The following is a 13,596-nucleotide window of genomic DNA, read 5'->3' as shown; positions in this document are numbered from 1 at the left end:
GGTCTAGTTTGCAGATAACATACTTTAGCAATGCATGCACATGTTGGAAGAAATATCCATCTGGATTCAGTTCCAAGTGGGGAGAAAGACACTGGAAACACGGAAGCTGTTTGGAAGGATGGTTTTAATGGTGAACAGGACCACATGGTTTGAGGTCCTGGGCAGAAATGAGCACATGGAAGAGAGAGAGAAAGAGGTTTATACCCTCTCTTGGGCCCCGCCTTGGAGCTTCCTGTTCATGTGAAAGAAATGTATTCTGATTGGTTGTCAGACTCCCATGAGGCCATGCAGCAGTGGTGGGTTTCAAATTTTTTTACTACCGGTTCTGTGGGTGTGGCTTGGTGTGTGTGGCATGGCTTGATTGGCATGGCTTGGTGGGCGTGGCAGGGGAAGGATACTGTAAAGTCTCCATTCCCTCCCTACTGCAAAATCCCCATTTCCTCACACTCAGCTGGGACTTGGGAGGCAGAGAATAGATGGGGGTGGGGCTAGTCAGAATTTTTACTATCGGTTCTCCAGAACTAGTCAGAACCTGCTGAAACCCACTTCTGCCATGCAGGATAACTTCGTAGGTTGTATTGAGTCCCAAGCTTGGTTGAATCTTGCTGGGTGATGTAATCTCCCCAGGTGACATGTGGTGAATTCTGTTGCTAGATGGGTAGAGGGCTAATCCTATCATGTCCTGAGGGCCATGTCTTAATCCCATCACCCTGGAGCTGAAGTGTGGGGGGGGGGGAGGAAGCTGCAGGGAGCTGCTTTGTCTTTAAAACATGTTTTTCCATTTCTCATCCAGGGAAATGTAATATTCTGCCTTTTCAACATTTCCTAAAATATTTCATTCTTCTAGGAGGGGTGGGTGGGTGCTAACTTTCTTCACCCAGAGAATCTAATGCCTGATGATCTGAGGTGGAGCTGAGACAGTGATGTTAGCGCTGGGGAGCAGCTGCAAATACAAGTGAAGCTTTGCTTGCTCACCTGCCTCTCATCTCCAGCCAGACTTTTGGTGGCGCAGCACTGGGAGAAGGAAGATCTACCTACTATTGAAGAATGGACACTAAAAGTAGCGAATTTAGCGGAGATGGCTAAAATTTCAGCATATTTGAAGGATCATTCAAATGAAAGATATATATTGGAATGGAGAAGATGGATTGACTATATTCAAAATAAATATGGGACTAAAAAGTTTCAGATAGCTTATGAATGAAAAAAAATATATTTAGGGGAATTCTTACATTTAGTTATGTAAAGAGGAGTTAAAGTGCAAGAGGGAGATAGGAGTCTATAGATAGTTTGCATATGTTAGCTTATGTTTGTTAAATGTTATACCCTGTATTTTGCTTTGGGAAGTCGGGGGGGGGAGGGTTTGGTTGGGAGGGGGGAGGAGGGGTGGGAAAATTGTTTGTAAAAAAATTTTTTTTAAAAAAACTTTTCAATTAAAAAAAAAGATTGGGTGCTTCTAGAGAATCAATTCTCCAAAGATTTTTCCAAACTTCTGTCCTTAACTTGAATATTTAAAGAAAGAAGAGAGAAGAAGCAGTGAGAAAACAGATTACAAATGGGAAATGATAACTTTTGGATCCTTGGCAAAATTCTCTGACTGAAGCAGAGTTAATTGCACAATAAACACTTTTGCCTGGAAGTATCTTTCTCAGTTTCTGGAATAACACAAAGCTTTTCTCACTAGACCTTCAGCTGACAATGAAGCCAGGTTGTTAAACTCTGCTGAGCAATAATGGCTCGTAACATTTTTAGGGTAGTTCAAATAAACAAGATGTAATCTGGAACATAAAGCCCATCTCAAGCATATTTTAAGAATTAATTGTTTACTTTCAAACCCCAATTGTACTTCTTACAAATTCCTCCTGAGGATTATTAAGAAAATAGAAAACACGAATGAAATAAAACCAGTGAACAAGATTCACTTTGCAGCCTATTTGGCAATATTTCATTAGACCTATATTTTAACATATTGATTAAAAATAAGATGGAAGTATTCATTGGGACACAACAGTCAGTCCAAACTAATATTACCAATCCCTATTTTCCCTCACAGCTAAAACTTACTACGGGTAGTCCTCGACTTACGATCACAATTGAGCCAAAAATTTATGTTGCTAAGTGAGTCAGTTGTTAAGTGAATTTTGCCCCATTTTAAGACTTTACTTGCCACGGTTGTTAAGTGAATCACTGAAGTTGTCAAGTTAGTAACAGAGTTGTTAAGTGAATCTGGCTTCCCCATTGACTCTGCTTGTGAGAAGGCCGCAGGAGATGGTCACATGACCCTGGGACACTGCACATAAATATGAGTCAGTTGCCAAGCATCTGAATTTTGATCATGTGACTGTGGGGATGTTACAACGGTCTTAAGTGTGAAAAACAGTCATAAGTCATTTTTTTCAGTGTAACTTTGAACAATCACTGAGTGAAACGAGGATTACCTGTACAAAAAAGTAAGATGAAGAGGATCACAGGAGCTAGAACTTCAAATCTTGAAGCCAGTAGCTTTCTGGCAATCACTTGCAACTACTTTGGGATTCATCCCAAAATTTAATCCGTTGATGAAATTTTCTTTTTTCTTTTTTCTTTCTTTTTTGCAGTGAAAACAAATTGTGCCTTTTATTAATGAGAATAACATCCTTGACAGGTTGAAAATTCAGTGGGTACATAGAGAACGTTGTACACATATAGTCTGGATTTCTTTAATCTATGCCAACATGAGCCTAATCATAGCTTGGCCTAGAAAATGTTGATAAGGATTAGGTTTGTTCCTCATGACAATATTAAAAAAGTATTAAATACTATATCGAATCTGGGTGGTGTTGTTTTTTGCTTTCCATAGAGGCAAATGAGGTCAAAAGAAGAAAAGCAATGCTGCGTAATGAAAGTTGACCTGATGCAGTCAGTTCACTCCTCTCCCCTCTTTCTGTGTATATGATTGTGAGGTAAAATAGCTTCGTAAAGCGAACAAAATACTTTTAAAAATGCCCCTTCAGAATTAAAAAGCAGTTCAAAGAAAGATTTTCAGCAGAAATCCAAGCTGGAAATATAGTTCAGTATCAATTATAGAAACGTAGCCTTTTGAGAGCAGGGAGAGGATCCTCTCACAGACAGATCCATAAGTTTCTATTTCTTCTGTGTTAAGTGTTTGTTTCTTGAATATTTATTGTAACAAATATTACTTCCTAGTTTCTTTCTCTTAGTTTATGCTGACTTCAAAGTGTTCCTTTTAGGTTTACTATAGCATGTTCATGGTCAGGTTTTCATATTGTTGTCCTTTAATATAACATTGATACAATTATTTTTCATGGTTATGTTAACCAGCTTGGGCTTGATTTTTGAGAATAAATGCGGTAGAAGTAAAAATGATATAATTTTGCCAAAGATTAGGTGGCAGTTAGAGGAATAAGGATGGAATAATAGTGCTGCTCTGCCACTAAGCACAGAAAGAAAAGGGTATGAATTCAGCTAACATTGAATTTATGGGCAATAAATAGTAAATATGGATGAATAGAGGATTCATAGGTTGAGAATTAGAAGAATGATGGGTTCAGTGTATCAAATGAATCAAAACCCAAAAATGAAGACAAAGAAGAACTAAAATCAGAAAGTATATTTTAAAGAGCGAGCAGGTAGAACAATTAGAAGGGAGCAAGACAATATTTCTGAGAAACTTCAACATTGGTAGACTGATTAAAAGAAAGAAAAGTATTGGGAGAGAAAAGTATTGAAGTATTACAATGTTGGAGACTGATGAAGAAGGCAGGAAATAAATCCATACAATAAACTAAATGGGTAAGTTAGAAAATACGAAAAAAGTACAGAGCAAGACGATTAGTGTTAGGTCTGGATTTCTACTTCTGTTTTTCTCTTACACCTAGATCCTCTCATCTGCTATTAGTCTGGCACCTTAAAGATGTGTTGGATCTAGAAGATGAAATACAGCACATCTAGGGAGCTTTAGGTCAGTTGGATAAAGCAACAAGGGCTGCCAATGAAAGCTTCCTTACAGCTCTTGCTGACCATCTGACTTTGTGCCTGAAATTTTGAAGAAACACCTCTAGGCTGGATTGTTCCAGAGTTAAATCTGCCTCCTTGGATAAGAGAGTCAGTTTGGTCTAGTGGGGAAGGTGCTGGCCTAGAAACCAGGAGTTCTAATCCCACTTTAGGCATGAAGGTTGTGTAGGTGACTTTGGATCAGTCACCGCCTCTCAGTCCAGCCTACCTCACTGGGTTGTTATTGTGAGGAAAATAGGAGGAGGGAGGAGTCTTAGTATTGTTGGCCACCTTGAGTTACTTATAAAAAAAAAAGTAATACAGGCAGGATAAAAATCTAATAAATAAATAAGTACCTGGGAAGGCATCTGTCATTCACTTGCTTCTAGTTCAGTCCATTTTTGCAGACTTAGCTTTTCTGAACTGACAGTCCCAAAGAGAATTTCACAGAGACAGCAGATCTTCTTGATGCAGTTCAGAAAACACAATGGTAACTGAATGAATGCCTGTAAATTTTATTTGATATTTGGACGGTGTTAATTTCAGTCCAACTGAACTTAATAGGGAAAAAAGAAACTGGTTTCAGCGTTGGTAAGGTGGGGTAAGATCTTTTGCATTATACTGCCTGTGTTCAGACCCCAAGCAGATAAAGCATTTTCCAGTTTCTGCAGTGAAGCAAACATATTGCTTTGTGAGATCCTTAATGGAAGCCTCTGAAAATGATTAAAGATGCTCCATAGGCAGCGAGCCTCTTTTTAGCACTGCGTGGACTGCGTATGGATTATTGCAGTAATCAGTGCTCACTCTACACTGCAGAGATTTGTATTTATGGCAGGTGCTCCGATGGCCCTAATTGATGTTAGTCTTGTAGAATGTTTGACATTGCAGAATCCTTTGGCACAGGCTCAGGAGACAAGAACTACAGGAAACAAGGACTCCTTTATAAATTCACTTTGTACTGATTTGGTTTTGGGTGTTTCCCCGCACCCTTGTGATTATGGTTTTGCTACAGTCTGAAGCTGGAATTCAGCAACCTGCTCAGAGCTGGTTCTGCTTATTAAGGCACTGTGAGCTGATGCTGCTGTTTGCTGGTTTCCTTCAGTTTCTTCTCCATTCCTTGCATTCAGGGACAGGTAATCAGGTGATCCTCTCGTATTGAAAGACTGTGGGGATATCTGTAAAATATTATTGTCAATAACTTTGAGTTTTGGAAAAGAATGGTCTTGTGTACAGAATTATAAAAATAACCTGCCTATAAATGCAATTCTAGATCCATATAAATGTTGATTATGTAGATATATGATTTTGCATGTTAATGAAATTAGAAATTTCAGAAGTTTTTATGGCCAGGGATATAAAATAATTCAGATATTATTTTTAATAGTTCTGTTTAGACAAAAGAGAGTTCATGTATCCAGATTTTCTTGACTCATTGTGATTAGTAAATTTCATAGCTTTCATTCAAATATGAGTCTGCAGTCTGCATATTCTAATGCCATATACTTTTGCAAAATCTTTTTATGCAGCATGTTCAATTGATCATGTTTCTATTTTGTATATGCTTTGTGGAGGTATTAATATATTTGTTAGTTGGCCCACATGTAATAGTTTAAAATCATAAAGATAGGGGTGGGGAGCTTATCCTAGTCAAACCCACTTTGGTTAGCATAGTAAAAATGGTGAAGTAATAATATTGCCATATGAAGAATAACATAGAAAATAAAAAGATGAGGATTGAGAAATTAATCATATAACAGTGGTCAGTTATTTAGATATTATTTTTAAAATATTAATTATGTGCATCTTATTTGGACAAATGTCTGTCCTTAAAGGACAGAAATTCAGGTGCCTTGGGAGATTTGACAGGTTTGAGCTTTAATATTTACAGAAAATTATCTGTAAATTTCATTTAGTTGCAGAAGGTTATTTGTGATTTTCTTTCCTGTTTAAATCAAAACTTTAAAAGCATATAGCACACACTTTTGTGGCAAGTAGGAGACTTTCATGTCAGACCAAGACAAGGAGAACGTCTCTTAGATTAAGGTCTGAACCAAATATTTTATAAAATGTCAGTAGCAAAAGGCATTAAGAACCCTATACTAGAAGTTTAATGCGGACTGAACAGATAAAAGAAATATCTTATTCACTTACAGTGTATCTGAAGACATTATCCAATCTGGTGTTCTGTATTGTTATTTGTGCACTTTGATTGTTGTTGTTGTTTCTGATAAACTGAATCTGGTTTTACTAATAGATGCTTGTGTGATGTTGCTCATGGTCCCTTGATGCAACTGCCAGGAAGCAGTGCTCAGGAGACCAAAGAGGAAATTGGTAAGGCCTCCCCCTTCTAGTTAGTTAATATTAGCTAGCTAGTTGGACGTCAACACTGATTCACCTTAAAATGTCAAGAGTTAGCATGTTCGCTGCATGATAACTCTTGCTCTTACATATTCAAAAAGGAAAACAAACTAGATAAAGATTCTGCAGAGTCAGCCACACCTCTCCATCTAAAACTTTCAAGGGGCTGCCTGACTGATTTGTGTGTGCTTTTAAATGATGTGAATGGAAAGAAATGGACCCAAGAGTTATTTGGAAAATTGAAAGTTAACTTGTCAAAGTCAGGGTTTTTTTCTTCTTCCCATTGCCTTTGGGTTACAGTTTTCTGTGTGCATTTTTATTTGACAAAACAGTTTTTCATCTGGGACTAATTTTAAAGAAGGGTTGTATCCTCCCTGCGTGCACTGTTTTAGTCTCTTGTAGCTTACCATAATTTGCAGGAGATTGTTAAGGATAAATTTATGATCAACATGTAGTTTTGAAATAACCTTTCTCTTTCTCACATTGCAATGAATCATGCCTATGTATCAGACCTGCCTCCTCTCCCATGTCTGTCCTTTTGGCCATCCTGTACTTCATTGACATTGCCTAACTTTGTCACCTCTCACCATCCGAGGTGACCTTTGCCCTCTTCTTCGTCCCACTGCTGACAAGATATGCTGGTTGGTTGAGGCAATTGTAAGACTTCTAGAAGGCCACTCAAAAGCATATTATTCAGCCTCCCCAAAGCTTGACCTGGCCACCCCAAAACCTCATTCGGCCTCCCCAAAGCCTCACTGGGACTCCACAAAGCCTCATACATTACCTTTCTAAAGTCCAATCTAGTTCTTAAATCACTATTTACTTATTGTACACTTGCAGTGTATTGCATATTTAAATAAAGAGCAGCAGCAGCGATAATAATGATCTTAAATACTGACTGTGGGTTGGAATTAATGAGGCGAAACGGATTGCTAATAGTTAACCGTTTATTACTTCTAACCTTAACGATGCAACCCAGAACAGAACAACAGCAACACGCAAACAAGTTGACAGCTCTTATATACTGAGCTGTAAAAACACCCTAGCCAATAGGCGCGTTTCAATTTCCCGCCTGGAGGGAGTTATGGACCAACCAGTCAGAACGTGTCTGCATCGGCACATTCCTTGCTCCACTTGGCATCTCCGTAGACACAACAAATGATGTATGAAAAATGGTGAACTATATATTCTGTATTTCAGCCCTATAAAGTTCTTTTATATTATTGTGACTATTGTAACATATTATAGATGGGGATAGTATTAAAGGATAGTGGCTTTTATTATATAATAAGTCCAAAACATTGTATTTATTTATTTATAAAATTTATATAGCCGCTACTTGCTCATAGCAACTCTAGGAGGCCTATAAGCAATTAAAACACAAGAATAGAAAAAATAAAAATAAAAAACAATACTTCCACCCCAGTAACAACACACAGTCAAATGAGCCATTTGATGAGTTCCATCCCACTCTGAGTTCCTCATGCCTGCTGGCATTCATAGTAATATGAAGATTGCACAGCCTATATTAATTAACTACTGAAAAACCAGTGCAAAACATCTGTCATATTTAATTAACAGTAATAGTGCATACCTATAAGTACCTGCACAGAACTATTAATTTATTTAGCAATTGAGCAATATATAATACGGCAAAACATTAAAAACCTCTAAGATATAATTAGAACAAAGCATCACACAATCATGAAATTCCTCAAGCTAAAAGAAGAGTACTTTTCTACTTATTTAAATGGAACCACCCCCAGATAAATGTATATACAATTGCAACCACTTTTTAAAAAAACAAAAAGGACTTTCTGGATTTAGCAGAATCTTCTGTATTGAATTTCTATTCTTAAGAGACTCCGTTGACTGTAGCAGTTCATTTATTTATTTTTATTGCTTAATACACTGACAGATCCTTAATACTCTAGTCGTCATCATAATTCATTTTTTTTCTTTCTGCTTTTTACAACTATGTATCATCTGATCTAATTCATAGTCTAATATCTATTCAATTAAATAATTCAATACATGTCACACACAGTTTTGTTAGTCTCTTTTCATTACTTAGTAATACATATTAAATACTAATTACTTATTGTCATTTCTGTTAGATGTTCTTCAGTTATCATTAGGAATTTGAAAGCCATATGAACAATTATTGTGGGATAAAAATGTATTATGTTTTCTTTTATAATAATTATTCAAATCTTAATCTAGATTCAAGATCCTGATTTATACCTTTAATTTTAGAATTAAATGTCCTTGAAGTAAGAACCAGTAAAAAGTATTTTTGAGCAAATAATTACAGGATTTTCTATGGGAATTAATTCTGTTCAAATTGTATTTAAATCAATGGGATAATTAATCATGGCTTAGTTTTCTATAAGTTTAAAATAAACTATGTAGAACTAACTTTACCCTAGATCCAACTCTCTATATATTTGCAGTACATGTATTTAGTGGGCCTTATAAAATATTAGTGCATTCATATAGATTTCAAAATTTGGGCTGTACAATTCAAATAGCTTGCATGTAATGTAAAGTTCCTGGTATTTTCATACCATGCACTTTACAGTACATTGGTCTGTATATAAAAGGTTCACTATATACTTAATGCTTTTCTTAAAAATATTTTACATTATATTTCTGGACGCAGATGTAATTCATTCATTCATATAATTTTCTTAATATGAGAGAATATATATTTCTTTCTGTTTATAACTCTTTCAGGTGACTTGGATTATTACTGGTTGGATCCTGCCACATGGCACACTAAAGATACATCCCCTATTAGCTCGGTAAGAAATCTCCCTCCCTCCCTCCCTACCCCATTGTTTTGTTGGTTTAAATTAAAGAATAATATTGTTTCATAGCCATTTTAATTTCCATTGTTCTCAGTATAACCCATATAAGAAATATTTATAAATATTGGATCTTAGGGTGTTTTCCATTCATGGAGTAATGTATTCTGTTTATAGAAGTCTTCAAGGGAAGTTCATAATAGTGGAACTGATTCCAGTTCCGCTTGAAGAATCCCCCTTACTCCGGAGTAAGAACTGTAAGCAGAAGTTTATAGGATGCTGCTATTGATTGCAGCAAAGGGTCCATTGCTGTGTAGTAAACATATGTACAAAAGCAGAATGAAATACAGGTGGTCCTCAACTTACAACCACAATTGAGCCCAACATTTATGTTGCTAAGTGAGAAATTTGTTAAGTGAGTTTTGCCCCATTTTATGACTTTCCTTGTAACATTTGTTAGGTGAATCAGTTCTTAAATTAGTAACAAGGATGTTAAGTGAATCTGGTTTCCTCATTGACTTTGTTTGTCAGAAGGTCGCAAGACGGGATTGCATGACTCTTGGGACACTACAATCATAAGTTTTCAAGCATCCAAATGTAAATCATTTGACCATGGGGATGCTGCAATAGTCACAAGTCTGAAAAATGGTCATAAGTCACTTTTTTTCAGTGCCATTGTAACTTTGAATGGACATTAAATGAGAGCTGTTGTAAGTCAAGTTGTATATTGGGGTAAACATCATAAAGGTGTGTCCCATATATATGTCTCCAAGCCAAATTCAGATCCAAATTATGTACTATTTTGTATCCAATTTTCCATTAGGTAGGTAGACAGACAGACAGACAGACAGACAGACAGACAGACAGACAGACAGACGATAGACAGATAGATGGATGGATAGATGGATGGGTGATAGGATTGAGCTTTGTTTCTTCATAATTCCATTGTTTAGTTTTGTAAATTTCACTTCCATCTGAGCCTGCTCTTATGTTACTAGAACAGTCCCGGTGATACAGCAGATTTGGCCTCTAATGGAAGTGTTTTGCCACTGCCTTCTTTCTACTCTCCAGACATGGATTTAAAGGCAAACTTGGGAGAAAAAAAAATCTTCACTTTTTATTTAACTGGCAAAATTTGACAGAAATTTAAACTCAGTAACTGATAATTTGCAGAGGTCTAAACTTTCTGAGTTATGTTGTAATCCACAAAACATACTGCAAATTGGCAACCAAAGGATCTTTATAAGGCCGTATTTTCATAATTAGAAAACAAACAGTGACAAGAGAATGCAGGTTCAGAGGAAAAAGGACTGTCGGTAGGCTCATCTAAAGATTGAGCCTCAGGAAAAATTACTATGAAAAGAATCAAACAAGACTTTGAGTTCCTGCAAATTAAATGTAACAGTGCTCTCTGGTTATTTACTGCACCTACCAGTCTGAGTGTAGATTTTTTTTTTTAATTCTAGAAGATTTACACTCCACAATTCTGAAATGAATTTAGATCCATTTCTTTCTGAGTCATGTAGAGATTCAATGAACAAAGCATTAAATAAATTCCTTCCCTGCTACTTAATCTGGTTGACGATGGAATGTTGTTGTCTCCCATAAATTTCCTTACTAAAAATGAAAGGAATTGGGTTTCACTCAAGTGTGTGTATTTGTGTGCATATATGCTGTACACTTTGCTGTAATAGGGATCTCTGGAATTTGTCTTGTTAAAGATGTCTTTTGTGAGCTGAAATATACTTATTAGGTTGCAAGTTGTTAAATATGATTTTCATTTTTCGGTTGTTAAACATAATGCAGTTTCTTTTAATTCTGGAGATAACAATCCAGTTAAATAATGAGTACAAGTAATAAAAATAGGTGATTACTATAAAAGTAGAGACCCAAAGTCTTTACCACAAAAACAATTTCTCAATTCATTTCTTTTCCTCTATTTGTATGTAATAGCATCCTGTAACTTGGCAACCATCTAAAGAGGGAGATCGGCTAATTGGTCGTGTTATTCTCAATAAAAGAACAACTATGCCAAAAGAGTCAGGTGCATTACTGGGACTCAAAGTAAGTGCCTTAGAAACTATACTGTAAACTTATTTCCGTTAATCTTTGGTAAGAAGACTGACTCTTGGTTGAAATTGAGACTTTTTTAAAGCAAGGTTTTAAAGTAGTCTATCATTCAAGTACCACCTTGAGATTAAAAAGAAAAAGCAGAAGTTAAACTCAAATTTATTAATTTTTAAAGTTGAGTTCACACCATATGCATGGCTAAATTGTATTTTGCCAGTGTGTGGCTCTAGGTATTGTATGACCCAAACAGTGAGGTTACGTTATTGTATAGTGCATTGTTCAATTCCATGCAATTGGATTTGAATTGAACTGTACGTTTGTTAATTGGTTAGCATTTGGGTTAAATATTAAGTTGACACTGATACAAAAATGTGATCTTTTCTAGAGTTCTGCCTCTTCAGAGTACTTGGGGTAGGTACAAATTTATTTATAGTTCAGAGATAGCCTACAGTTAGGTCAGTAACCAGTCAGGAATTTTTTTTCCCTCCATGAATTCCTAGTTTTTAGAAGTATATACATATATGTATAACTAAATTCCAGATCCCTTGTCATGTAGGAGGAATACTACATATACCCTTCTAAGGGTATATCTTGCATTTTTAATAGCCAATCACATTGAATGCTCCATGCTTCGGATTGTTCATGGGCTGAGTCAAGAACCAGTGGTTTATCTTTGCTGCCTTTCAAGATCCTCAGCCAAATATGCAAGGGTTGGAGATGTGATGGTTAATTGTATCTGGGTTTTGATTGTGTAATGCTGGAAGAAAGAAGACTCTCTTATTATTGAAGAACGGATATGAAAGAAGTTGGATCGATTACTTTCAAATAATAATTTGTTTAAATAGTTATATTTAGATATGAAAGGGGAGTTAAAGTTTTTTTTTTCTTTCTATATGTTTGTTAGATGCTATATCCTGTATTTGCTCTGGGAAGTCCGGGGGGGGGGAGGAGGGGGGAGGAGGGAAGGGAAAACATGTGTAAAGAATCAGGAGAGGTTCTTGGAGTTTACGTAACTGTTTTTTTTAAAGAGGTTGTTAATTTGTAAATGTGATTGTACAATCCATATATGGAAAGATGGCAAACAGTTTATGTTTTTCTTGTAAAAATGTTTTTTGTCTTGTAAAACTCTTTAATAATAATAATTAAAAAAAAAGATCCTCAGCCAAGTAGTTTGAACTTTGCCTCTAAGAAGAGCTGATAGAACGGGCTAGATTTCTGTACCAGTCGTTAAATAATGTCCTTTAGGTCCTACAAAGAATGATAGGAAGCATGAATAATAATTAGCATTATTCTGTACCATGACTGTCATTCTGAAAAAAGAATATATCAATATAGGTGATATTTTACCTTTGGAGTCAACCATACTGCAAGTTAAAAACTTTAGGGAACTTATGTCAAGCTTTCTGTTGCTGTTTTTCCTTAAATTTCGTCCCTGAAAAGCAATGGAACTCAATAGTGAAGAATGTTGTAATGGTTAAATTTGGGATTGTAATGTTCACTGAGCTTAGTTTTATTTCTTGCAAACATACTGCTCCATTTAGTTGTGTTCCTACCAGGGACCCCAACATACAACCTAACGAGAACTCACCAAAAAACTTGATAGCTCATAGAACATGCAGCTTTAATGCCCTGAGAAAATTAAAGGCTTAACAATTGTGAAAGATGAAATCCCAGTCTAATTTGATATCACAACATTCTTACCTCCATACATCCAACACTGGCAGAATATCCACTGAAGCTTTAAAGCATGGGTGTCAAACTCAATTTCATTGAGGGCCGCATCAGGGTTGTGTTTGACCTCAGGGGCTGGAGTAGGCGTGGCTGGGGTGGGCATGGCTAGCTCGACGTCACTCATGTTTGGAGTGCCTGTGGTGGCTTAAGCACTCTGCCAGTGAAAACGGGCTGGTGAGTTCCATTTTTGGCTGCAATGGCTTTCTGCAACTCTCTGCAAGCAAAAATGGAGGTCGGGAGGGCCCCAAGCTCCATTTTTGCTGGCAGAGGGTTTCAGGAGGCCATCACAGCCCAAAATGGATCTTGCCAGCCCATTTTCGCTGGCAGAGGCACTGCGGGCTGGTCCTTTGCTGTTTCCGAGGCAGTCCTGTGGGCCAGATCTAAGCACCCCATGGGCCGGATCCACCCCCCAGGCCTTGAGTTTGACACCCCTGCTTTACAGCATCAAACCTAGTCAAGAGTACAAAACTGGAAAAGGCTAGAATCATGGAACTGACAGACCTTTGCCACACCACTTACTTTCAATTTGATAGATACATAAACAAATTAGAAGATACTGTATGCAAACACCACAGCAGCAATCTCTGCAATCTCTCTTAAGCAATTCCTAAATCCAATAACTACAAAAGGCAGAGCA

At 36.7% G+C, this 13,596-nt stretch overlaps 1 protein-coding gene across 8 annotated transcripts in view; it reads left to right on the top strand.

Annotated features, from left to right (window-relative positions):
* RIMS1 (regulating synaptic membrane exocytosis 1) overlaps positions 1 to 13,596 on the top strand; it is a 268,011-nt gene that overhangs the window by 155,492 nt on the left and 98,923 nt on the right. For 4 of the 8 annotated variants that reach the window (XM_070954585.1, XM_070954557.1, XM_070954578.1 and 1 more), the window contains exons 1-3: positions 5,081 to 5,126; positions 9,088 to 9,155; positions 11,112 to 11,222. In XM_070954585.1, the coding sequence (XP_070810686.1) occupies positions 11,187 to 11,222 (36 nt within the window). In that variant the 5' untranslated portion in view covers positions 5,081 to 5,126; positions 9,088 to 9,155; positions 11,112 to 11,186. Of the gene's footprint in view, positions 1 to 5,080; positions 5,127 to 9,087; positions 9,156 to 11,111; positions 11,223 to 13,596 lie in introns of those variants that run through there. The other 4 variants (XM_070954548.1, XM_070954532.1, XM_070954541.1 and 1 more) reach the window with 2 other exon arrangements.

Source organism: Pituophis catenifer, unplaced genomic scaffold (genome assembly GCF_029215685.1).
Source record: "Pituophis catenifer annectens isolate HBS135680 unplaced genomic scaffold, rPitCat1.0.hap2 SCAF_1, whole genome shotgun sequence".
Taxonomy (NCBI): Eukaryota; Metazoa; Chordata; class Lepidosauria; order Squamata; family Colubridae; genus Pituophis; species Pituophis catenifer.
Note: the sequence above shows the minus strand (reverse complement) of the source record. Positions and strands in the feature narration are given on the sequence as shown.